The 26,839-nt window shown below is 49.4% G+C and overlaps 2 protein-coding genes across 3 annotated transcripts in view; both read left to right on the top strand.

The window, feature by feature from the left end:
- Positions 1–2,759: 2,759 nt before the first annotated feature.
- On the top strand, positions 2,760–8,848 carry LHX1 (LIM homeobox 1; the record flags this gene model as incomplete). The annotated part of the gene is made up of 5 exons (XM_082602885.1): positions 2,760–2,929; positions 4,775–5,001; positions 5,099–5,376; positions 6,737–6,902; positions 7,286–8,848. 5 exons carry the CDS (start codon positions 2,760–2,762, stop codon positions 7,663–7,665), a joined length of 1,221 nt encoding a protein of 406 aa, XP_082459011.1. The 3' UTR covers positions 7,666–8,848.
- Positions 8,849–13,563: 4,715 nt separating this feature from the next.
- Positions 13,564–26,839, top strand: part of AATF (apoptosis antagonizing transcription factor) — a 104,065-nt gene continuing 90,789 nt past the window's right edge. The window contains exons 1-4 of one of the 2 annotated variants that reach the window (XM_082603559.1): positions 13,564–13,794; positions 14,826–15,008; positions 17,431–17,856; positions 18,314–18,451. In XM_082603559.1, the coding sequence (XP_082459685.1) occupies positions 13,704–13,794; positions 14,826–15,008; positions 17,431–17,856; positions 18,314–18,451 (838 nt within the window). In that variant the 5' untranslated portion in view covers positions 13,564–13,703. The remainder of the gene's footprint in view (positions 13,795–14,825; positions 15,009–17,430; positions 17,857–18,313; positions 18,452–26,839) is intronic. The other variant, XM_082603560.1, reaches the window with a different exon arrangement.

Here is a 26,839-nt window from a genome sequence, read left to right as displayed (position 1 = left end):
GGCCATTCTCAAAATACCGGCTAGACCTTGCTGGCTGGCTGCCCACCCTTATTTCCTTCTACACTAGGGCCGAATGCGCCTTTCTAACACCCCTGCCCCCCAAAAACAAAAACGAGGAGCAAATGCGGGACTGCCCAGCCCTGCCACCTTCAGATTTCACTTGGGGAGAAGTGCCGGTTAGGCATAGAAATGGTGCTGTCGAAACGGAATTTGGTATTTGACTGGTGTGGGCCGCGGAACTAGAGTGACTTTTCGAGGCTAAGAGTCTCAGGACCCGGACCCGACCCCCACTTCTGGGAAAATCTGCCCCCGTGGGCAGTGGTCCCTAGTTTATACCCTGAGGAAAATTAGGGAAGTATAGGGTGCCTAAGACGTGAACTACCAGAGGTTGTTCTGCGCTTGTCCGGGGAAGCTGGTGCTAGCCCGGAGCCTGGAAAAGGGGACAGGGCGGCCGGGCCCGTACTCTGCACACCCCAATCCTCTGCAGCCTCGCCGTGCAGCCCCCAGGACGTCCCCGTTCCCACCGTCACTACCGCCACCCCCCAGCCGCCGCTACTGCCCCACGGTTTCCCGCCTAGTCTTTTGTTTTTGTATGGAAAAGGTGTCTCCGGATCACAGTTTTCTCACAACTTCTCGCCGGGGTTGCAACTCCTCAACCGAGGCGCTTCCCCACCCACTCTTTTCCCCCGCCCCGGCGCCGCGCCTCCGGTCTCCCCCGCCCCACCAGGAAACCGCCGGAATCAACTTTCCAAGACTGCGCTGCGGGAAACAGACACCCAGATCTCCCAGAGACCCGGACCCTGTGGACTTTGGATGGATTGGGGGAGGGGGCACAGAAGGAGGGACCGGAGGAAGGAGATTGTGCTGCCAAACGCCCTCCCCCGCCCAGCTCCCCAAAAGACAAGCGCTGCGCCCGGGGCAAACTTCTAGGCCAAGAAAGCAAGAGGAAAAAAAAAAAAAAAGCCAGCACCCGCTGAACTGCAAAGCCAAAGAGTGCACCTGGGCCGCCGAGGCTCCCGGACCCAGCTGCACCCCAACCTCCAACAAGCCTCGATCTTGGGTTACTGCCCCTCTCCGGCAGAACTCTGCCCTCCGCCTGCGCCTGCTCCCGCGCGCTCTCAGTCTCTCCCACCGAAACCGACGCCTTACCGGAGCAGCAGGGGACCCGGGCACCTCGCTGCCCGCCGCCCGCACCGCGCCGGGCCGCGGTTGCCGCCGCCACTGATCCTCTAAACGCGGTCTCCCGGCACTCTCCCCAGCCGGGGGATGCAGAATGGTTTACAGAGGGACCACGAGCCGCTGATTGGTCGCAGGCCGCCGTGACGTCGGCGGGCGCTGCATTAAGGCGAGGGGGCTTCCAGAGCCCAGCCAACAGCCAGGAGCAGTGACCGAGCCGCCGGAACTGGGGAGAGACGCGCCGGGTCGGCGGACTGGGCCAGGAGACCAGGGACAGAGGGACAGCCTGCAACGAACTGCGGCCCGGAAGGCGAGAGCGGCGGCCCGTGCCGAGCTGTTCCAGCCGCACAGAACTGTAGCCGCTGCACCAGGACGTTTTTTAAAAAGCTCTTCAAGCTACTCCCCCTCCCCCCGACTCCTCCCGCTGCAAAAGAAAAGAAAAAAAAAAAAAAGGAAGGAAGGAAAGAGGCTAGAAAGGAAACCCAGATTTGCCATCACAACGAAAAAAGAGGGGAAAAGGAAAAGAAAAGGAAGTCGAGAGACTGGGGTTGCACGCAGGCAGCTGGAGCGTGGGCCGAGCGATGTGGGGCTGCGCGCCCAGGCGGCCGCGAGTTGCTACTGGAGCCACGATGCACGGCCAGGCGCGGTGAGGAGCCAGACGGCACCCCTCCCCGAAGGAGTCCAGGCGCAGGGAGGGCCGTCCCGAGGAGACGGAGGCCGCCAGGCAGGCCACGGGCCGAGGTGACGGGGCTGGGGCGGCGGGGAGCGGGCGCGCGCACCTGGCTGCGTCCGCCCGGAGTTGTCCCTCTCACTGTCGATTGACACAAACACTTCTCCAGAAGGGGGGAAACCTAAGCAACGACAACAATCAACAACGAGATCTTCCTCCTTTCCTCCCTCCCTCCCTTCCCCCGCGGCCTGCCCCCGCCCCCTCCCCCAGGCCCACCGCAGGCTCCCAGGGCGTCCCGACCCGTTGCGCGGGGCCGACAGTTTAGGATCCAAAGCTTCCCTAGTCGTTTGGTTCTTCTCTTTTATAAAAAGAGGAGGGGAAATTCCGGTGACGGGCAGCCCTGCACACACACACACACCCGCCCTCATACCCCGACAAAAGCAGATGCACTTTGACTTCTGACAGCTCTACCTCAAGCCCGAGAGAACTCAGCGGCGCTTTCCCTGCAAGCCGAGCTCGCCGCGTCGTCCTCTTCCTTCTCCGACTCCGTTTTATTTATTTATTTCCGTTCCCGTCGCCGTTCTCGGTGACCTTCACTCCTTCGCGGGCTCTGGGCAGAAGAGTCGCTTTCTCGCCCGCCTGAGACTCTTTCCTCGCCCCAGGAGCGGCGGCGGCGCTGCTGTGCCCCGGGGCCCCGGGACTGTCGGGCTGCACACTCCACCGAGGCGCCCCCCGCCCCCCATCAGCCTCCTCCCTCTCTCTGATTTTCCGGCGCGGGTTTCGGTTTGCACTGCCAAGTGTGTCTCCCCATTTTGGAGGGGCTGGGGAGTTCCTGCCGGTCGTCTTGGTGAATCATCCCCTCGGCTCTACCTGCGCTTCTCTCTCCGGGCCTCACCCGACCAAACCAAAGACCATGGTGCACTGTGCCGGCTGCAAAAGGCCCATCCTGGACCGCTTCCTCTTGAACGTGCTGGACAGGGCCTGGCACGTCAAGTGCGTCCAGTGCTGTGAATGTAAATGCAACCTGACCGAGAAGTGCTTCTCCCGGGAAGGCAAGCTCTACTGCAAAAACGACTTCTTCCGGTGAGTACTTCCTTCGCGCGCCTCTGCTGCTCCTTCCCCGCGGGCCCTTCCCAGCCAGCTTCGGATCAGAGGTCAGCGTGGCCGCGGCGGCCGCGTTAGGAGCTGCTTTTGGAGAGGGCAGCCAAGTCCCGGGGGCTCCCGCCTCTTCACCAGCTGGCGCGCTGGGCTCCCCGGGACGCGGCCTGCTTTCGTCCTGGAAATTGTGGGTCCGGGCTTGGCTGCACGTGCCTGGGAAGAAAGAGTCTGAGCTCGCCTGTGAGCCAGAAGCCTCTCCAAGCTTGGAAGGAGGTAGCTCAGCCTCAGGAGATGTAGCCCCGGCTCCTGCCTTTCCCCTTGCAGAGCTCTCCAGCGACTGCATTCTCCGGGCCTCCCGGCTTTGCTCGTCCTCCAGGCTGAGCTTGGAAGCCCAGGCTAGCTCCATGCCACTGTCTTTTCCGTCTCCGAGAAGTCTTGGCGGGAACCGCCGAGCCTTTTGCATGGAGTGTCCGAGTCGCCTGCGGTGGCAGCGGCAGGGAAGCGCTCGGCCATGGTGCCTATCCTGCACGCCCCAGGGTCTTCCTGAAACCCGGTTGGGCCTCCCAGCGCCGACCTGGGCACACTACGGCACGGTAGCCTAGACCTTATCCGGCTGCCCGGGTTGGCGGGATATTCGGCCTCCGCCCAACGCTGACCTCACCTCTGAGGCGCAGGCTCCGCTCGGAGCTCTCCCAGGCTCTGCCCGACACAGCCCGCCACCTCCTTGCCGAAACCTGAGGAAAAGCCGAGACCCGGGTCGTCGGAGCCGGGGGACTTCTCCCGACAACCCTCCTCCGTTTACATTTTAATTGAATCCTCCTAAGGTTACTATCTTGCCACCAAATCCACACCAACACACGAGAACTGTAGCAAACTCGAATTGAAATTCCCTTGTGCCCGTTTGAAATCTCCCAGTTTACTTGGCTGACTTGGTCTCTGCTTTTCTCTGAGTTTGTGGTAACAGATCAAACTGGGGGACAGGGTGGGGGTTCGAAGCCACCCGGGTCGCTTTGCTCAGAGGCCTGGGACGCGCTGTCCCCAGTGCATGCCCGGGACGCGCGGCTCTGGTTGCGGCGGACCATGGAGCAAAGCTCTGTCCGCTGGTATTGCCGAGAGCAAGCGCAGGCTGAGCCTCTGGGCCTCGGCCGGTGCTGCCGGGCCTCCCGCTACTGGCGGGAGCCGAGCCAGGGAGCGGCGAACGGTGCCGACTGCCAGTGGGCCCCAGAAGCCTGGCTCCCGCGAAGCGCGGCCCGGCACCTAGAGCCCCCATGCGGTCTAGCTTGCGCCAACCTGCTGGGCTTTGGGCTTGAACGTGGCGACGGCCTGGCTGTGGCCATCCGGGCTCTCCGCGGCTGTTTGTTTACCCGCGGCTGGACTGGACCTTGCCAGCCCCCAGCCCGTGCGCGCGTTGTTTTTCGACGAAGGAGAGGCAATATAGAGAAAAGCGGCGATCGAGACGCATTTGTATGGCGCTCTAATTTTGTTCTCTGAATCTAATCGGAAAATAGGTGCCTCCCTCTCCCTTACCGTCGCCACCTTGCCGCCTTCTTCGGCAGCGCTTTTTCCCTCTGGAACAACGCTGGGCGTGAGGCTAGGGGTGGGGGCAGCTTGAGCTCCTTACTCCATCATTCTAACCATGTGTATCTCCTCCCTGACTTTTCACTGGTGCCCCGCGCTTTCTCCTGCCTTCTTGCCTGCTTAATCGGCATTCTGCCTCTCTTTTTGGCTCTCTCTCCCTTTCTCCTTTTCCTCTTTCCTATTCTTCTTCCTCCACTTTCTTTCTCCCTGTTTCTGTCTTCCCTTGGCCCTCGCCAACCTGCCCCCCTGCAGGTGTTTCGGTACCAAATGCGCAGGCTGCGCGCAGGGCATCTCCCCTAGCGACCTGGTGCGGAGAGCCCGGAGCAAAGTGTTTCACCTGAACTGCTTCACCTGCATGATGTGTAACAAGCAGCTCTCCACCGGCGAGGAGCTCTACATCATCGATGAGAACAAGTTCGTCTGCAAAGAGGATTACCTAAGCAACAGCAGCGTCGCCAAAGAGAACAGCCTCCACTCGGGTGAGGCCCTAATTCCCGGCTCCTTAGGGGCGGGTGGGTCCTGGGGGGAGGAAGGGCCGCCAAGGTTGCTGCTCACCTGTCCCTTCCCTCTCCCCAGCCACCACGGGCAGTGACCCCAGTTTGTCTCCGGACTCCCAAGACCCGTCGCAGGACGACGCCAAGGACTCGGAGAGCGCCAACGTGTCGGACAAGGAAGGCGGCAGCAATGAGAATGACGACCAGAACCTGGGGGCCAAGCGGAGAGGGCCGCGCACCACCATCAAGGCCAAGCAGCTGGAGACGCTGAAGGCCGCCTTTGCCGCTACACCCAAGCCCACGCGCCACATCCGCGAGCAGCTGGCTCAGGAGACTGGCCTCAACATGCGTGTCATTCAGGTCAGGGCCGGAGTGTGCCACTCAGTTCCCTAGAGGCCCGCACAGCTACTCCGTGCAGGCCGAGCTGGGGCGGGGGGCTGTTTTGAGGAGCAGTGCGAGTCCCTGGAGGCTGGCGGAGGGGGAGGGGAGAGGCGCAGACAACCCTACCCGGTTCGAACTTCGAAGCGTCGCCAGATGCGTAGAGCATCTGGAATTCCCTATACCTCCTCGTCTTCCTGGTCCAGTGCAGGTGAGAGTGGTGACGGTGGGGGAGGGACGGGGAGCGTGAGGCTGGAGGAGGGGACACCGTCGGACACTGCGACGAGAGTTGGGACCCATCTGTCTGCACTACCACCCCTGTTCGGGAGGAGCTAAGAGGTCGCTGTGCCTCCCGGAATTAATCGGTTCCGCTGGCTTCTGCACTACGTGATCTCCCTCTGCGGGTCCCCACCCCCAACTTTGTGGGTCTCTTGCCCCAGTTAAACAAGCCCCAGAGCAGAGACTTCCCCTCCGAAGAGAGGTGGGCTGTCTAGGTTTGAAGGGAAGGTGGTCGGGGCGGGAGTCAGCTCTACCTTGGCCTGTCCAGAGTAGCATGGGATGGGAGGTGGCCATCCAGGCGGCTGCGCAGGTGCCCACTGTGAGGTCTTGAGACTGCGTGGGAACCGGGGCCCGAGTCTTGGGCCCAAGGTTAGGTGTCCGGTGCCTGGAGGCTCTACGACGGTATGGGTGGATGTGCCTGGGAGGCTGTGTGCCTGGGCGCACTATTCAGGCTGCCCGCCACGGGGGCCCTCTGCCTCTGAAAGGTTGTGCGATCTTGTGCGCAGGGGAAGGGGAGGCTGCTTGTCTGTGTCACTACCAGTGAGAGGCTGTGGATAAGTACGTTTGGCACTGGGAGATTGTATGTGGGTGGAAAAGGAGACTGTGGCTTTTGGTGTCACTATCTTTGGGAGACTGAGTGTCAACAGGAGGCTGTTTGGATCTCTGTCACTGTCATGCGGGGGAGGGGGCTGCCAGGGTCCCTGAAAGGGAAGCTGTGTGCCTGATACTATTGGGGGAGGTTGAGCCTCGGTGTGTACAGTCCCCGGGAAGCTGTAACTGTGTCGGTGGAATTATTAGAAACAACTCCAACTGCCTCATGTTGAGCAGGGCGGCTTGCCCAGCTTCCTCTGTCGGGAATCCTGTTCACCATGGGCGCAAGGGCCACCCTGCGCGGTCCTACTCAGAGTCCGCCCCCCCCCCCATATACAACACACAGACACACCACACGGCCCGGAATCCGCGAGTTAGACGGTGAGGGGCCAGGTCCGGCGGCGCACCCGAAGTCGGAGGTGGGGTCTCCGGGGCCTCACCCCCCCCCCCCGCCACCGCGTGTGTGCTTCAGGTCTGGTTCCAGAACCGACGGTCCAAGGAACGGAGGATGAAGCAGCTAAGCGCGCTGGGCGCCCGGCGCCACGCCTTCTTCCGCAGTCCGCGCCGGATGCGGCCGCTCGTGGACCGCCTGGAGCCGGGCGAGCTCATCCCCAACGGGCCCTTCTCCTTCTATGGAGGTGGGTGCGCTGCCTAGGGGCAGGGCGCGGGCAGGGCAGGCGGGGTTGGCTTCGTCCGAAGCGGGTGGCAGCGCGGAGGCGCTTCTGGCTTTCTATAGAGAAGTGGAGAGTAGGGAAGAGATGGGTGGAGGCTGGGGAGTAAATCGAGGGAAGGTAGTGAGACCGGACCGAATTCCCGACCCTGAAGGAGGCGAATGGGCAGGTAGGGGGCAGCTCCAGCGTTCGCACCCAGCCTTCTCCGTGCTCCCGGCCCGGCAGGGGAGCCCGGCGAGTGGCGACTTCCCCGAGTTGCCCTCCCCAGCCGGCTCGAGGGCACGCCTTCCCGCCCTGTCACCCCGCCCCACCCACGGCCCCGCCCTGACAGCCTCCTCGCTGCTCCGCAGATTACCAGAGCGAGTACTACGCTCCCGGAGGCAACTACGACTTCTTCCCGCAAGGCCCCCCGTCCTCGCAGGCTCAGACGCCAGTAGACCTGCCTTTCGTGCCGTCGTCCGGGCCTTCCGGGACACCCCTGGGTGGCCTGGAGCACCCGCTGCCCGGCCACCACCCGTCGAGCGAGGCTCAGCGGTTCACCGACATCCTGGCGCATCCTCCCGGGGACTCGCCCAGCCCCGAGCCCAGCCTGCCCGGGCCTCTCCACTCAATGTCGGCCGAGGTCTTCGGGCCCAGCCCACCCTTCTCGTCGCTGTCGGTCAACGGCGGGGCGAGCTACGGAAACCACCTGTCTCACCCCCCCGAAATGAACGAGGCGGCCGTGTGGTAGCGGAGTCGCGCACGATCCGCGGAGTTCGTGGTTGTACAGAAACGAACCTTTATTTAAGAAAAACAGGAAAAAAACAGAAAAAAACCCCATAAAAGCAAGTCATCCCCCCCACTTCCTCCAGCTTGGGGGACCATTTTCCGTCTGGAGAGACCGGATGGGAAAGGGGGACACGAAATAGAATCCAAATCCGCCTGGAAGTAAAACTGGGATCCGTGCGCTGGCTGGCAAGGTGCAGAACTGGGGCTCCCGCAGGGAAACGCAGACCTCTCCCCACCTCCCACCTGGACCCGGATCCTTGGACAGACACCGCCGGCGTGAGCGAGAGCCCGACGGGCTGCATAAAAACACCCACGGCAGCCGCAGGGGGCGGCCAGTCGGTGGTGACGCCAGGAGCCGCGGGGAGGGAGGCTGCGCCCGCAGCCAGTTGAGGGCGGTGAAGCGGCCGGGGCGCTCCCGGGCCAGCCTGGAGGGTTCTGGCTCTGGGAAATTTATTAGTGTTGTCTCAGAGTTCAGCAACAGCGACAACAAACTTATAGCTTCAGAAACGCCGACCTGCTGTGCATCAGGTGGGACTATATATATATATATTTTTTGTCTCTCTGGGTTTTTTGGTTTTTTTGTTTTTGCCAAAATTGCAAAATTCTAAATGTAAAGCCCTCAGTATCAACTCTTCTACCTTCACAAAGCTCTACACACACACACACACACACACTCAATAGGATGGTCTCCAGCCAGACCTCTTAGTAAAATGACTTGAACATCAGCTGTACAAGAAAAGTATTCTACCTTTCACACACACAAAATTAAAAAAAAAACTATTGAACTAAAAACAGTCAACTGTTTACGTATAACGTTAAATTCAGGAGTTCAGTGTTTTACTAATATATCCTGTTTTGAAACCTCTTGTTCAAAACAAAATGTTTTGAGCAATCAACCAAAATTGTTCATTTTCTTTTCCTGTAGATGTTCTGACAGATTTACAGGGCTCACAGCTCGCTGTGCTGGTATGTAAAAAGGTGTTGTTTACACAAGGCAAAGAGAAAACGTGATATTCAGACACTTGCCAAATAGAGTAATTATACCACAAATACTGTAAAGGTGCCTGGCACCACAACCTGAAAAAGTGTTTAAAAAAAAAAGTGTTACAAGGTTTAAAAAAAAAACATCTTTGCTAATTTTTAGTCCTGTTGAACATTCATGGAATTGTTACTATGACTTATATAGACCCACACAGGTTTTATTTTTGTGTCTTTAAAATAAAAGTCCAAAATATTTAAATTTTATGGTCAAATATGCAGTCAACAGCTGCTACTTTTTTCTTTATATATTAAATTTCTCATATGTCTTTTATTGTTCTGATAAACCTAAGCTTGTGTGACCTCCAGTGCATATTAGACCATTCACTGTATGAAAGAAAACATGTTGAATAAATTTGTGAGTTTTTAATAAAAATAGAAAATCTGATGTTTAGATAACTGGTGTGTTATTTGATGTTTTCACAACTAGAATTGAGCTGTGACGGAGCCGAATGACCTCTCAGAAGAGAGACGGGACTGGTAGATCTGTTTTTACCTTGGCTGTAGTTGAACCCCTTTGCTAATGCCAGCCGAGCTTTTCTCTGTGCCTTCCTGCTGTTATTAACTACAGATGTGCATTCCGTGAATTTTAACGGATACAATAGAAGAGATGTTTGCTGATAAGTTAATATAAAACTGGAAATAGAAATCAAATCCATGGCTAAAAATGAGTGGTCCCAGTCTGTCATTAAGCATGAGACCCCATGCACTCTCTCCCTCTCCCCTCTAAACAGGCAAAACCAGATTTCTGAACGTCAGTTACCTATAAATAGGTAGTTAGAGGTGGTCCTTTTCTCTTTCAATTCATTTCCCATAGATAATCCTGCTTTCTAACTTGGTGGATTGAAAGATAACATAAAATGAATGTACAGCACAGCTATAAATGAAATACTTTAATCCCTTTCACAGAACTGATGTGAAATAGTTGTTTTATAGTATTTGTTTTATCTGAAGTTTCCCAGAAGGAAAACTATTTTGCTTGGCACAAGATACATATTACTTTCTCTGAAAGAGGAGTAAAAATAACCAATATAGAAATCAGATTTCAACTGAGAGTAGCCATAAGGTTCTGAAAAGTAGTTCAATCCCTTCCAAGTCTTCATTAAACATGGAAGGAATTTAAGTATTTTATCTGCTGTGAAATATATGTGTGTGTGTTTGACTATCAGACACTACCACAGTTCCAGAATTTCTTTTCCATGTCACCTACATTTCAGTCTGGATTCTTTATTTCCTTTTTTTTTTTTTTTAAATCAAGGGTTTTACATGAAATGGTATGCAATTTCCAGTGTTGTTTTTATATTTTGTTAAGACACAACCAAGTGTATCTTCCTTGCTAAGAAGGCTTTAAAATAAATATTTCACTGCATCCACATGACAGCTTATTCAATGGGGAGGACTATCGGGGTGGAATCTGACAGTGTTCTTTCAGAAATCCAAATTTATGAAATACTGGGGAGACTTTTGAAACTCCTAGCCTCTGCATGCAGCCCATTTGTTTACCTGCTTTGTATGCAGATCGCCTTGTTTTTGCCCTTTTAGCATTTATATACATTAAATCATAGCAACTTATTCATTATAGCCAGCCTCCATTAAAGACATTCATTTAACTGAACGTACGCTCATGGGGAAGCCACATTTTCCTATCAAGGCTGCTGAATTATTTAGCAGCTTTATTGTGGAATCCGGTACTTGATAAGCATTTTAGAGTTGGGTGCTCGGTGTGGACGCAGTTCTTCTCTCTGACTTCTCTCTGGCAGCAGCTCGGTCTTTCCCCTTGGAAGCTGTGTCCAGAACCCTAACGAATCCCTGGACAGGTGGCAAACTTCAGCAGTCAAATTTGGAGCCGCCCGAGGTGGGGAGGTCTAGGGATGTCAGGGACTGTTCTTGTTGCCATCAGAGCTGTGCTGCCCACCTCTGGCCCTGAGGTACAGAGGGGTGCTGCACCATCCCACTGTGCCTGGGCACTCCCCGGAGAGGCGTGCGGGTGGGAGGGGAGCGCCCAGGTGGTCCCCTCCGACCCCCAACGCAGTCTCCTCTCCTGCCTGGGCTTGGCAGCCTGGTTTCTCCCCGCAGCCATCTCAAAGCTGCCACCTCTGTGCCTCTAGCCACCTGCTCTCAGGGTTCCGGCGACTGGGAGCTGCCATCTGCCCTGGACGAGGGAGGCATAGCTCACCCACCTCTCTTTTCCAGGATGGGGGAAAGTGGGAACTGCTTTAGGGCTAGACAAGGTCGGGGAGGGCGATGCGTGGAGAGCCAGGACAGGCATTGGCAGGGGCCTGGGATGCTTGATAGTATCTGAGAAGAGAGAAAGGTAAGAACATGGTTTCCCTAAACTCTTGAACAGACAGGAGATTGGGACAATGGGGGGGGTGGTATCCCATGTCACCCCTGCCTATCCTCTGCTCTTCCTACATCTGTGTGCCACTTTGCAGCCCTTAGGCAGCAGGCAGAGGGACCATGAACTGGGAGACCCTCTGACCTTCTCTGGAGAGGACTGTTCTTTTCGGAGCGTGCTCGCATTTATTCCCTTCCCCCTCCTCATCTCATCTGCTCACATCTCAAGGGCAGTCAGGGTTTACATTTCTTCTAAGAGGTAGAGTTTTTGAAATAGCCCCTCCCATAGTCCACCTTCCATCTCCACTCCCACTCCCATCAGGAAACCTCTCCTCCCTTCTCAAGAAACTAGAATCAAGTAGGCAGGACCCCCCCAGAGAGGGGATTTAGGAGGTTGTTGCCTCGTGCCTCCACATCTCTGAGCTGCATCTTAAGTCCTAGAACTCTTTCTGCTTTCCTCCACTCCTGGAGTGCCCTCCCTACTCTCAGGATGGGGTGAGAAAGCCAGGGAAGCATTTTGGGGGCCCTGGATTGTGTGCAGCAGTAGAGTGGTCTTGATTGCTTCCTCAAAAGGCTTCCCAAGTCAGTAGGTTCCTGGACAGAGACAAGGCAGAAGAGTAGGGAAGCAGGCATTTTCTGCCCAGAATTAGCCAGCAGTGTCCTGTTTGCACGACAGCTACAGGTACTCTCTGACTTGCTTCCTCAAAAGGCTTCCCAAGTCAGTAGGTTCCTGGACAGAGACAAGGCAGAAGAGTAGGGAAGCAGGCATTTTCTGCCCAGAATTAGCCAGCAGTGTCCTGTTTGCACGACAGCTAGAGGTACTCTCTGCCTTGCCTCACCTCCTGGCTCCTTTTCTCCCCTTTCTTTACCCCAAGGCCAGGTTCCTAAGCCTTATTAGTGTCCCATATAGGAAGGGAAGAGGACGGGGGAGGTAGTTTCCTAAATGTGGGGTGAGGGAAACATTTTTGTCCTTCAAAGCCCGGGGCCACGGCTGTCCCAGTCCGTGGAGCATGCTTTTACTCTGGAGGCCCCAGACGCAGGCACCAGACTGCAATTACAGGGGATATGGTTTGTTTTGTTCTGTTTTTGTTTTAAAGCTGTTTTCGACTGAATTCTATTGCAGGTGGTAAAAAGCAGTTTTCTTTGCCTCAGTGCCTTGCCTAGGGTGCCACCATCCTAGCCTGGAGTGCTTTCCTTTCCCGTGTCTGTGGGCATCTACCCCGAGGGCTTCCTGCCGCCACCTAGGAAGGGACATGGGACAAGTGGTCTCTTGTTGCTCTTGACGCTGGGGGCGTGTATGGAGACTAGGGAAGTCAGGGACCCTCATGTCCCTTGGGTTCCACAGGAGACACTGGAGAACTGAGGGTTCCCCAGGCTGTTCAACTGTGGGATCCAACTGGCCTCGGCTGTTCCCAGGAAGGGCACAGGGCACCCCTGACCCTGTTTTCTGGATCCATTTGAGGCAGTGTCCATTTAGGCGCTTCTAGGTCTTTACAGGTGACCTCAAACAGATACTGGAAGGATAGACCACCTTCTACTCCCCTGATCATCCCTTTTTGCAGTTTCTGTTTACATGTTTGTCTGCCCCCCTAGGCTGATCACTGCCAGAAGAGAATCTAACTTACTCCTCTTTGTATCTCATTTAGCAGTGCCTGCCACATAGCGGGCAGTCAGGGAATGCTTGATGAAGGAAAGAGCACATAAAGGGATTGTATTTTTCTATGCGCCTGGGTGCAGTTAAATTGATCCTATTGGGTCTTTATATTTTGAGTCTACCTGTGCCCCTCTAACTGTAGCCCTGAGTTTTCCCGCATTTGTGCACTACTTTCAAGTGTCTGAGTATGCCCTCATCGTTGAACAGCAAGGATATCAATACCGATGGGTGTGCAGTAGAGTAATCCCCACTCCACCCCTTTTCCCTGCACAGACAAGGCTACTTGCAGAAGCTACAGAATCGATCTTTATTTACGCACAGCTATAGCGCTTGCTAATTCCTATTAATAAAAATGCCAGCAGTGCACCGCACACTTACACATGCCCATCCCTGAGGCACGATTTCCAAATCGTGGCCATCGCGGGGCCAGAGGCGTGTGCCCGGCCCCAGACTCCTCCAAACTGTGAAATGCCAAACCTTCTTTTGGTCCCAGTCTGTGCGTGCCCTAAAGCACACGTAAGCGTCGAGACGCTTACCCTTGACTCCTCCTCCTTCCCAAATCAGCCACCACGGGTCACGGTTACACTACACTTTATTTCTGAGCAAATCTCGATCAAATCTTGAGACATACTTTATACAAGAGGACACAGGCTGCACGCAAGGCTGTCTCCGCTCGGGGCCAGCAGCGGTGCCGTGCCCTTGCACGCTCCCGCGCTGCCCGACACACCCCCTCGGCGCACGCGCACGCGCACACGCGTCAGCCTTCCGGGCGCTTCCGCCTTCATCCTAGCAACGCCCGTGGTGACGCAAGCCCCGCCCCCTCCCGGGAGCCTTCCGGAAGTTGCCGGCCGGGAGCAGGGTGCACGGCTCCGGGCGTCCCTGGATGTGCTGGGGCTCAGTCTCTGGGCGAGAGGACTCGGAAGGGAGAGAGCGACATTCAGTAGCGCGGCGTAGGGCGAGACCTGGTGACCATGGCGGGGCCGCAGCCTCTAGCACTACAGCTGGAACAGTTGTTGAACCCGCGACCGCTCGAGGCGGATCCTGAGGCCGACCTGGAGGAGGGTGAGGCCTGATGGGGGCAAGGCCACGTGCGGAGCCGTGGGCCGGGCCCAGTGCGGACCCGGGCGGTTTGTGAGGGGCCGGCAGCTGGGCCTCGCCGCCTAGCCTACTCTCCTTCCCCTTGCGCAGAGGAAAACTGCTTCCCGGGAGGGTGGCCCCCGGGGCTGGGGAGGAGGGCTTCGGAATCCTTCGGACGCGCGTTCTAGATTTGGTGCTCGGGTGGGCGGAGCGTCCGGAGGACTCAGGCTTGGGTTAACTGTTGATCCAGTGCTGTTGCAGGCAGCCAGAGTCTGGTAGCAGGTTGGAAGTTATCTTTCAGGATGCCCTTACTGGCATTGCGTTAGAAATGAGAAGAGAAAGTCTCATCCTTTTTTTTTAAAAAAAACCTCTGCCTGTCCCCGAGAACCTACTTGGAGGATGAAGGAAGAAGTAGGCTTCCATGGTGCCGTTTCAGCCCTTTCAGGCTTCAGCACACTTGCTTAGCGGCTGACGAATGATATTTCTGATCTGTAAGCTGACGTTCAAGGTCTAGTTGGGAGTAATCCTCCTTTAGGCTTGAGTCAGAGAAGTGTGAGGAAGGGAGAATACGGAGGGATAAATGTGAGTGCTGGACCGTTTCTTAGGAATAATTAGTTGAGGGAACTGGGGCTGTTTAGCCAGGATACGCAAAAAAACCCCAAAAACCAAAAAACTCCCTGAGGGATGGGCTGGAGTGGGATAGAACATGATGATGGCTGACTTAAAATATTTGAGCTGACTGTCACACATGGAAGAGGGATTAGACTAGTTTTCTGTGATCCAAGGCATGGAAATATATCCTTCTAGTAGATGCAGAGAGTCAGCTTTCTGTACAGGAACAGCAGCAGCAAGGTAGCAAGTGGTCTGCCTTGGGAGGTGATGAGGTCCCTGTTCTTGGAAGTTGGTGGGGATTTTGTAGAGGACGTTCAAGCGTGAATTTAAAGGGCTCAACAGGGTTACCATTAAAGTTTGTTCTAACCAGGAGATTCTGATTACTTTTCCCCCTCCCCCGACAGCCACTGCTGCCAGAGTGATTGACAGGTTTGATGATGGGGAAGATGATTTCCTGGCGGTGGGTAGCATTAGAAAGCTGGCGTCAGCCTCCCTCTTGGACACAGACAAGAGGTACTCTGGCGAGACCACCTCTAGAAGAGCTTGGAAGGCAGACCATTGGGAGCAGACTCTGCCAGGTTCATCTGGTGAGTAGACGTATTTCCATGGTACTCTTTTCTTTCCTGATTTTTTGGGGTTAAAATTTTTTTTTTTTTTGATGCTCTCTGCAGAACTAGTCCGGATGCCCCACTTACTGTCTTAGGAGAGACCACTGATTTGGCGTTAGAAAGGGCCCTTTGAAGTACTGAATTTCACTTGGTAAGGAATCTGAAGTCTGGAGCTATTAAGTTGCTATACTCCTAATTTTGGCACTAATGGCTCACCCTAAAATGGAGTGAGAGAAAAGGCCTTGCATATTTGGATTTTGGAGAGGGCTATGTGTTGACAAAGCGTCGTGTCTGATGAGCATGCTACTCATGGATTTTGACCCTTTTCCTTTGGTTTGTCAAGTCTTGCATCGAGTCACTGGATAATATTAATTTGTGACACTCATCTTTTGCCAATGTAAAAATTTCATAATCCTTCCCTGTTCCCTCCAACAGTTAGGAGGATGTGGGCTTATAGTTTTAAAGACTGTGAGTCTCTCAGAGTGGAAACGGGGCGGGATATGGTGATTATTGAGTGGGTGCTATTGGTTTTCCTTTAGAGAGGTCAGAGGGACCGTGTTGAGAATCTACAGATAATATAAAAGAAACAGTCACTCATGTTGTGATATCCATGGTTTAGTCCCTGATACAGTCCTTGGGGCTCCCAGATGATAAGCTCATTTCATATTCTTTGCTTAGAGAATGATAAACAGACCAGTCCTGGGACCAGTATAATATTTATTGAGCTCTCACCATGTGTCAGGCATTGTGGTAAGTCCTTTAAATTCTAAGAGCCTGGTACATAGTAAGTCCTCAGAAAATGTTACCACCATATCATTACATGTATTATCTCATTTAATCCTCCCAACAGCCCTGTGAGGTTGGGACTGTTTATCCCCATTTTACAGATAAGGAAATTGAGGGGCACATTGGTTAAGTAACTTGCTCAAGGTCATATATCTAGTAAGTGCAGGCTGGAACTCAAATAAGGCAGTCTGACTCTAAGATCTATACTTCAAACTACTACTCTGTGAATATTTCTTTATCTGAGAAATGGCATACATTTAAAGAACTTAAAGGATTATTTCTCTTTACTATTTGGCACTTAGTTTCTGTATATTTGTTTTTGACAGCCTTCTCTGTCTTGAGTTTATATATTTTTACTTAAAGAAGTACTTACGACATCATGTTTTCATAAAAATCTTTATTTTATGAAGAAAGTTGTTGGTAACAGGTCCCTGTATGATTATGCTTCCTGTGTTCTACCATGGAAGAGGTTGGATAATCATTAAAGACTTGTAAGTGTCAGGATACCCCAAGCATAAGTAAAATCAGGAGCCATAACTAATATTCCATTTACTGAAGGATCAAGTTCAGACTCCTTCCCGTGGAAGACAAGACCCCTCCTGATTTGGTCCCTGAGCAACTCTCTGGGCTCATATCCCAACATTCTGTACCCCAGTGCACTTTTGTGTGCTGGACCTTTGCATCTGCTGCTTTTCCTTTCCTTCCCTCTTCTCTGTCTGATGACCTGTTACTTATGCTTAATAAGTAAAACTATAATGTGTCCTTCACATGAAGCCATCTCTCACCCTTCTCTATACACTGTACTAATGATATTGTAATGTAGTTATTGGTTATGCATATCTACCACTCCTAGCAGACTGTGAACCCGTCCCCACAGATACTACATTCTGTTTGTCAGTCTCTAGTTTTCATCCATGGCTGGTTCATAATAGGTGCTTCATAAGTGTTTAATAGGCATCACTAGGGTGTCAGAGATTGTGCATTTGGGACAGTTAGTGATAAACTCTATTTTGTCAGATGCAGGTTTGGGAACACCAGTAATTCCCTCACACCAGGTGAAATCTGACCATTTTTCAAGGTCCAGATCAAAGGCTGCCTTTTCCTTATAACCTTCCTTGAATTCACTTGCTCCACAGTTAAAATCTCTTCCTCCTCTTGATCACCAAAACCTTGTCAAAGTGCTTTCAGTTCTTCTCTGTATTATAGTTTTTATGGGTCTGTCTTTCCCACTAGAGCCGTTCAGTAGGATAGGACCCATGTTTTTTGGTTTTTCGTTTTCGTTTATTTTTTTTTGGCCACGCCGTGTGGCACGCAGGGTCTTCGTTCCCCAACCAGGGATCGAACCCGAGCCCCCTCCATTGGAAGCGCGGAGTCTTAACCACTGGACCGCCAGGGAAATCCCATAGGACCCATGTTTTATTCATTTTTGTTTCTCCCTTAGCATTTTAGAGATAGTAGATGTGTAATAAATATTGGTTGAGTTGCATTGAAAACAGTAATACTTTTTTTTTTTGGATAGATGTCATGATCCTTTAGTTAAAATGAAAGACATGGCCTAGTATTTGTTTTAAGGTAACTTTTTTTTCTTTTTTTCCTTCTTCCCTCCCTTGTTTAGATGAAGAAATATCTGATGAGGAAGGGTCTGGAGATGGAGATTTGGAGGGTCTGGGCCTGGAGGAATCCAGTGAGGATGCCATGAGTGCTGAGGAACAGGAGTGTGGTGATGGTGACCGTAACCTGGCCTGGAAAAAGAGGAGCAGAAGCCACTCCAGGGAGGCGTCGGGCTTCAGTGTCCAGAGCATCAGTGACTTTGAAAAGTTTACTGAGGGAACGGATGACCTTGGTAGCAGTGCGGAGGAGGAAGACGAAGAGCAGGAGAGTGGTCTGGAGGAGGGGGATGGTGAGGAAGACTGTGAAGGTGAGAGTGAGGAAGACAAGGCTGCAGACAGGACCAGTGAGGACGACGGGCTGGTGATGACCTTCTCCGAGGTCAGAGTTTCCGAGGAAGTGGAGAAAGGCCAAGCTGTGAAGAACCAGATAGGTTTGTACACGGCTTGCCGTTTGCTTGTTTTGAGTGTCCACATTTGATCTCCTTTTTGTTTGTTTGTGGCTGTTTGCTCTCACCTGTGTCCTTCCAGTTAGTTGGTGACGTGCCCCACTTACCTAGAGGCCCAAAGCGCCGTTCCCCTGTGCTTGGCCCGCTATTGCTTCACTCAGCTGCTTTGCTGGTTCTGCTCTAGTACTTCTGGCAGCTGTGGAAGGTTGAAGAGAAGGGCGTTGTCTCCTCTCGTTGGGCTGTAGCATTCTCTCTCTCATGTAGCAAGCCAGTTTGCGTCCAGACACCGGATTTATTTCCTGTAATAAATAGAGTGTTTCCATGGCATGAAGCTGATAAAGCCGTGCTGCTTAGGGACTGCTTTGATTTCCAGTCCCTCCCCCTCTCCCTGCCCCAGGAAGATTTTATTAACTGAGGAATGGAATTCTTTTTTCTTTCTCAGCACTGTGGGACCAGCTCTTGGAAGGAAGGATAAAGCTACAAAAAGCTCTGCTGACCACCAATCAGCTTCCTCAACCAGATGTTTTCCCCATTTTCAAGGACAAAGGTGGCCCAGAATTTGCCAGCGCCTTGAAAAACAGTAAGAATACTTATCCCATATTGTGATGCTTAAAACCACTGGGGTTCACTGGGATATACTGGGATTGTATTCACAGCACGACAGAGTTGAGAAGACTTGGCTTTAGTCATAATATGGTATAAAATGGTGATTTTTAACTTAAAAAAATAGCAGTATAATCCTCTTATCAAATGAAGGCAACTTTGATCGAAACAGGTTGGGTGCTTGAGTCATGTCTGTTCCTCTTTTTTCCAGCCCTGCTCTCACTTTCCCCTCCCCTTCCTCTTGGCTTTCTGAGCTACTGGCTTTAGTGCTCAGGGAAAAACCACTGGCATAGAACGAAAGGGAGACAGTGAATGACTAACCTCAGTTCCTTTAACTTGTATATCATGTGCTTAAAGGATGCCTTTCTTTGTCGGGTGGTTTCTGGAACAAAATGCTGAGATGACCTTACTCCTGTCTCCCTTTGGGTTACAGAGGGTGATGAAGGATGGTGACCGCAGAGGGAGGAAAAAGTTGTGAAAGAGAATTGCTGGGCTGTAAAGTCCAAGAATTTTAGAAGAGCAAAGGAATTTAGCAATTATTTGGCTCCCAGCTCCCTCATTTTACAGAGCAGAGAGCCAAAGCCCAAAGAGAATGAGTTGCCCAAAGTTACAAAGCTCGATCATGCATGGCAGAGACAGCCTCCTCCAGCTTTTCTGCCTTATAATCTAGGGGCTGCCTTCTGCACCACACTGCCTCCTGGGTGCCCAGTGACACCAGAGGACTGGGGCCGAGGAGAGAGATGCGGGGTGAGCGCACAGAGGCTGGAATCTCCATCCCTTGCTTGCACGCTGAGACTTAGTGTTGTCATTTGCTCTTTCAAACTTGTTTTTATAATATCATGGAGTTAGCATGAGAAGGGGCCTGAGGAGGACATCAGTCTGATTTGGCGTCTGCCTCTTGGTAGAATCACCTTAAACCATTTAAGATAAATGAGTAGGATTTCTAGGGTAAGGAATTGTGTGAACCTTTCTTGGTGGGGACTACTTGGTTTAATTAGGAATTACTTCCCGAGGGCCAGTCTTTAGATTGTGTGTCTTGACACACTTGAAGTCAGGAACCCTGCAGGTACTGTGAGCGTGGGTCTTTTGTAGCCCCTCCTCCAGCTCTTCCCTGCTGCTTCCTCCCTCAAATAAATGATAGCTTGGTGGTTTTCAGCGTTTTTGAGATTTTTGGAGCACACCTCTTGTTATTTTTAACGCCCTAGTGCCCTGATTTCCGGTATGCCTTTGGAATGAGACCTAGATTAAATGTCTTAAATGTTTCACAATAAGGCCTTTTCCATGTTGTTACTCATTACTCTTCTTGTTTGAGCCAACCCTGTCCCCGCTTTTTTGGGGATTCATCTCAAAATGTAGATATTTTAACGGTTTATCAGTGCTCAGTATAAGGGACACATTCTTACTCTTGGATACAGTTCGGTTTCTTTAGCTGTTTTAATGTTATTTAACTTTTATTTTGCAACAGTTCTGAGCATTTTAAACACTTAAAAAAAAACTATTTTATTTTATTTTTTTGACCGTGCCATGTGGCATGTGGGATCTTAGTTCCCCCACCAGGGATCGAACCCACGTCTCCTGCATTGGGAGCGCCGTGCCTTGAGCACTGGACCGCCAGGGAATTCCCCGACCTCTTTTTGTACTTAACCAATTGCCTCTTTGCCTGGTTGATGAATTCCAGTTAATCTGACAGATGTCTCCTAATCTGACGAGATGGGTTGCAGCGGAGGAGGGAGAAGAAAGGACTGTTTATTTGGTCTCACATATTCTCAGGTGGGAGGGTGGAGAGTTTTCTTTTTTTTGAAATTTTTATTGGAGTATAGTTCATTTACAATGTTGTGTTAGTTTCAGGTGTACAGCAAAGTGAATCGGTTATACATATATCCACTCTTTTTTAGATTCTTTTCCCACATAGGCCATTGTGGAATTGAGTATTGAGTAGAGTTCCCTGTGCTATACAGTAGGTCCTTATAGTTATCTAGGAGCGTTTTCTGATTACCAGAATTTCTATGCATCTGAAGGGTAGCTAATTCTTGTTTCTACCTTTATGACAATATGATATAATATGTTGTGTATTTCCCTATCTTGGTGAGCAGAGTTTAAGAAAAACTTCTTGGTTACGTTACTGTGGGTGAACAATTTATGCTCTGTTATACAGCTGGTGTGGAACATAGGCTGAATGTGTACTGACCCCAGAACAAACACTGGAACTTCATTTCTTTAATTAAATCTCTTTTCAGTTTGGTTGGTCTTACAGTAAGGTCAGACTGCCTGGGTTTAGATTCCATCTCAGCAGTGGATTAGCTGAGTGACCTGGAGCAAGTTACTTAACTTCACAGTAAGATGGGGATAATATGATTGTGAAGATTAAAGGAGGTAATCGATATAAAGCATTAGCACAGTGTCTGGCACACTGCACACCGCAAATGTTACGAACATGTGTTCTCTTCTGCGGAAAAAGGCATCTGGCAGTGGTCAGCCCCGTGAATCACGGTCGTCGCTGTAACTAACCATTGTCCCCACTGTCTCCAGTGTTTTTTGACTTTTTGTTAGTGTTCAGATTCCCTATGTAATTTAAATTAACCATTTGTTCTGGAAAATGGGTAGTGTTATATTCTTTTATTATTTTTTTTTTTAAAATAAATTTATTTGTTGACTTTTGGCTGCATTGGGTCTTCATTGCTGTGCGCGGGCTTTCTCTAGTTGTGTTGAGCGGGGGCTACTCTTTGTTGTGGTGCGCAGGCTTCTCGTTGCGGAGCATGGGGTCTAGGCATGTGAGCTTCAGTAGTTGTGGCACGCAGGCTCAGTGGCTGTGGCTCGCGGGCTCTAGAGCGCAGGCTCAGTAGTTGTGGTACACGGGCTTAGTTGCTCCGCGGCTTGTGGGATCTTCCCGGACCAGGGCTTGCACCCATGTCCTCTGCGTTGGCAGGCGGATTCTCAACCACTGCGCCACCAGGGAAGCCCAGTAGTGTTCGATTCTACTGTAATACGGTTCAGCTTCGGCCTCTATGACCGTGAGAAGGTGACCAGACGTTTGCTTATTGCCAGACCCAGCTGCTGCCTCCGTGAAGCTTTCAACCTTTCCTTGAAATGTTTCCCTTAGGCTTTGGTGCTACTGCATGTGATGTGTGGGTTCTCCTGCTTTTCTGACTCCTCTTTTATCCTCTCAGTGTCAGTTTCACTGCATTTAAGATCCTGTTCTCAGGCTGTGTTTTCTTGGCATATTCTCTCCTTGGCTCTGTCGTTTACTCTCATGGTCCTAACAGTAGCCTCTAGAACAGAGCAGACTTGCAGCTGTATTTCAGCCACAGTCAAGTCCCGAGCAGCATGCCTTTGTACCCTAAGCACCTTAAACTCTACTTTTCAGAAACTAAACAGATACCTCGTTTCTTCCCCAACGCACTTAGTCCCCAAATCACCCTGATACGACATGTTGGTGATTATGCCTCTCGATGTGAAATAATTTCAGAGGCATTTTTTGATATTTTAGTAGTTGCATAAGTGGTAAGTCATGAAGTAACCTTAGCAAAATTAAGGGATTTTCCATGCACAAAACCATTCCTCTAAAGAGGTTAGCTTTTTCCTCTCTGATTTTCTTTTAAAAACTTTTATAGCATTAGGAGGCAGTTCTTTTATGTTGGTAGCAGCAATGTATAAGGAAAAGGGCATGTTATTTAAGGAAACCTCAGCATGAGTTGTTTAAAACTTTTCATTATGGAATATATCAAACCTATATAAAAGTAGAGAGAATTGTATAGTGAACCCATATATCTTTACCAGCTAGACACTTATCAAGTCACGGCGTATCTTATTTCATCTACTTATACTAACTCACCCCCACTTCTGCTTTATTTTGAAGCAAACACCAGACATCCTATCATTTTATCAGTAAATCAGCATGGATCTCTAAGAGAAAAGCATTTAAAAAAAATCACAATATCATCCCACACAAAAACACTAACAGTGATTTCTTAATAAGCATAACTGGTTTGAATGGAGGGGGAATTGAGGGAGCATTCCTGTAACAGGTGCTCCTATTGTCTTTTCAGAGTTTGCTCTATAGCTTTAAATGAAATGATTAAAGGAAAGCCAAACTTCAGCCATCATAAGTTGACCTTTTAGTGAAATGCATGTTATTAATGTATTTAATGAGATGCAGTACAGATTGCAGTGAGCACCATGTTTCATTATAGGTCTAAAATGCAATATCATTAAAGACCTTTAATAGAAACAGTGGTTGACATTTTGATATTTCCTATAAGCAAAACCCCCCCAAGAACACAGTATAATGTAATATAAATATAGAGGAAGTGTCGAGCTTTTTTACTTGCTTAAGAGTATAAACACAAATTCCACTATTAAGAAGTTACGTTTTGTTGGTGCCCGCCCCCCATCTTCCCACTTCTAGTTGCAGTTCACCCTCTCATCCCTCTGTGGCCCTTCCCCCAGCCCCTCAACTATTTTGACTTGAAGAGACTAAAAATTTTAATGCCAATTTGACCACAGCACTAATAGACACCTTAAAGAACAACTTTTAAAATTTTGAGTAAGTCATGGCAATCGGAATCTTGATAAATAATGTTCCTGTTTTGTTTTTTAAATTTTATTTATTTTTAAGTAGGCAGTGTATTCACATGGCTCAAAATTCAAAAGATGCTAATGACTTTGTAGAGGAAATCCTCCTTCCCACCCCGTACCCCTGCCACCCAGTCCCCTATCCCATAGGCAACCAATATTGTCAGCGAAATTTCCCCCTTTGTTAATTACTTAGTTGCCTTAGGTGACAAATCCATGAACATCTATTTCAGTGTTAGCTCGATTAACGCTTTGTGGGTTCATGACCGAGTTCTCACAAATGATCTGTAGAACCCTGGAATATTCGTAATTACTTGGGATAGGTTTAAGTATTGCTTGGGACGAAGTCACTTGCAAGCTTCTCCAAGTGTAGCATTGTGTAGGATTAAGGACTCTTTATTACTGTAGACTTCATCTAGCCAAGATGGTGTGAGGAAGATTGATCTTTTTGTTTCAGCTGATGGCTACTATTTTTGAAAATAGCTTTACTGCTCTAATAATAAAATCATGTCATGCCTACTTCAGAAATTCAGAAAATACATAAGAGCATAAAGAAGAAAATAAGAATTACCTGTAATCTTACTACCCAGAGGTAACCGACAGTTGTCATTTTGATGAATATCCTTTCAGACCTTTTTCTGCGTTTACACACACATACATACACACACTTTTTTAAACAAACATGGAATCTTACACATATGTACTATTTTGTAAGCTTATTTTTTTCTACTTAACATATTTCATGTCAGTATATTTAGATGTACATCAGCATTTTCAGTGGCTACAGAATATTCCATTTTATTGATTTACTGCAGTTTATTTAGCCAATCTGTATTGATGGATACTCAGGTTTATTTCAGCCTTTCACTTTTATAAAGCATGCTTTGATAAACACTCTTGTACATACATATTCGAGCATTTTGCCTAAAAGTAGCACTGTCCAATATAAATATGGTTCAAGTCACATACGAATTTTAAATTTCCTAGTAATCAAATTTTTAGAAAATTGTAAGAAACAGGTAAAATTAATTTTTGTAACATATTTTACTTAATGCAGTATATAACAAATATTATAAGTTTAACATATAGTCAATATTTAAATACTAATGAGATATCTTACGTATATTTTTTCATGTCAAGTCTTTGAAATCCAGAGTGTATTCTACATTTAGTTCATCTCGATTTGGGCTAACCACATTTCAAGTCCTCAGTAGCCACATGTGACTAGTGGATACTGACTTGGACAGCACAGATCTACATTCCTGGAAATTCGATTGCTGGGACAAAGGGATTGTACTTTTGTTTCTTTTTTAAGCCTTTGGAAGATACTGCCAAGTTGGCCCTTAGAAGAATTATAACCATTTAATTCTCATCTGTAACAGTTGTTTTCCTGGACTCGTGCCACCACAGAGTATTATTGATCCTCTTATTTTTCCTAAACTGTAGGTGAGAAATGAAGACAATCATTTCTTGATAACTTTCTGTTTGATATTTACATAATACCTCTTGACTTAGCTTTGAAATCTATACTATGTTTGGTCTGTTTCTTAGAGAATGAGTTCTACGTAGGAAGACTTTTGGTCCCTCTTGAGCTACTACCTAATTTGTCCAACGTGGTTAATTAGGCATTTATACTATGTAGAAAGTAAAGTGGGGTCAACGGAGCAAGTGCTTTTCCAAAGCAACCGAGTGGGGGACCCAGGAGGAGAGTGTCAGATTCTTTCACCCACTCTGAAAAGATGAGCCCTAGATGGCTCACAGAGCTGTGGAAGCTCGAAAACTACTGCAGCCAATCTCATCAGAACATTTGTTTTATTGTTTTGGGTTTCTTAGGAATTAAGGTTGTCTTCCGGCCTGAAACAGTCTTTAATTGTGATGAGTTAAATCAGGAAGCAACCCGGACTCGTAGTACTAGGTAGTCCTGGTAGTAAGTAATAGTCATCATCCTCGTCGTCATAGTAGTAGTAACATGTAGTAGAATTGCCCCATCCACTGGATTCAAGTGAAGCCGTACACATCAGTGTATGTTGGAGTCTCTTTATATGGACATTTTATGACCTCACCTTTAACCATATACGCTTGGCCAAAAGAAAAAGAGGGAGAGAGAGACAGCGTATGCAGTGCCCGTGATCCTGCCTGCCGTCTTTTTCAGCGTGCTCACGCCCTGGAGTAAGCACGGGTGGCAGGTGGAATCTGTGGCTGCCATAGTTATTCTTTGTTCCGGGTACCTCTCCAGTGAGCATCTCGTCAGACAGACTGCGAGTCTAGTGGTTGCAGTTACAGCCTGCAGTCTCTGTCCAGCACGGTCCCCAAACGTGATCATCTTGTGTTTAATCGACGAGGCGGCTGTAGTGTTTGAGGGGAGAAACTGACCGTGTTGAACTTGCACAGAGACTGTGGTGCTGTATCTTCTGGGCAATTTTGGGGATTTTTAAAGCAGTTTTGTGAGAACTTGATTTTTGCTTTATGCTCAGACTTTAGAACCTGACCACTGCAAAAAGATGCTACTCTATTATTGTTATTTGTTTCTTAACACTTATCCTTACATCACTTTATTAAAGTTATACATGAATATGATAAATAGCACAGAAGCATTCAGGAAGACAACAGTCCTTTGCCTTACTTTCAGTCTCATTTTATTTCGTTTTCCTTTTATAATTTTAAATAATTTGTTTAGATCTCTATTTCTTGATTTCTTTATCCTCTGGTATGAAAGATGAGAGTGCTACTGACAGGTTAAGACGAAGACTGAGTAGTGACCATTTCATTTAGCAACATGGTGGCCATCCTCTACCTTGATGAGCAGTTTTGGTGGGGTGGGAGGGATGCAGGCTTGACTGGGATGGGTTTGTGAGAGGACGGGAAAAAGGGATCTGAGGTAGTGAGTATAGACAACTCTTTCTAGGAATGTTACTTTAGAGGAGAGCAGAGAAATGGGAGGTTAGATGGGGAAGGATGTGGAGTCGAGAGAAGTGTTTTGTTTTTGAGATGGGAGCAATAACAGCATGTTTGTATGTTGATAAGAATGATGCAGCAGAAGGGAAATTGATGATGATGGGGGGGATATCTGTAGCAATGTCGTTGAGGAGGTATGTGAGATGGGACTAGGACATCCTTAGAGAATGGTGGCCTTTGATAGTGGGGACAGTTTAATCGTGGTGACAGGTGGGAAGACAGTATATGAGTAGACACAGATAGGTAGGAGTCTCTGAAAATTCTCTTTTGCTCGTTCTATTTTCTTTGAAGTAGAAAGAAACCAAGGTCATACATTGCGAACGAGGACTAAGGAAGGAGGTGGTAGGAATTTGGAGGAAAAGGTACGAGGTAGTCATTCCATTCTTCTTCCACTACACTTTTACATTCTGCCTTGCAACTGCAACCAAGATTCCCGCGCTCTATCCATATGTTGACCCTGGGAATTGAAAACCAGTCAACTGCATTTACAATGTGTTCTTATCATGTAAATAAGGGTATAATACCAGGGCAGGGAGGGACTGGAAAATGACTTTTTCTTCCCCGTGTGTTCAGAGGCCTGTCTGTAGGAGTATGTTCCTAGTTCAGTACAAGTGCCTAGTTCCTGGTTCAAGTAGATTTTTTATAACCCTCCATCAGTTGCTTAAAATCGTGCTGTATTTTAGTTTGCTTCACATTTGTTTTTTTCTTCTTTTTATTGTTTTGTGTTTTTTTTTCTTTTTTTGTTTTTTGCTTCACATTTGGACTGTTTATCTATTATATCATTTTTTTCCTAGGTCTCTAGATTTTCTTTTTTTCCCCTGATAGCTCAGTTTTATCA

Source organism: Mesoplodon mirus, assembly GCF_964341445.2.
Source record: "Mesoplodon mirus genome assembly, chromosome: 18".
Classification (NCBI taxonomy): Eukaryota; Metazoa; Chordata; class Mammalia; order Artiodactyla; family Ziphiidae; genus Mesoplodon; species Mesoplodon mirus.
This window is presented reverse-complemented; position numbering and strand designations above follow the sequence as displayed.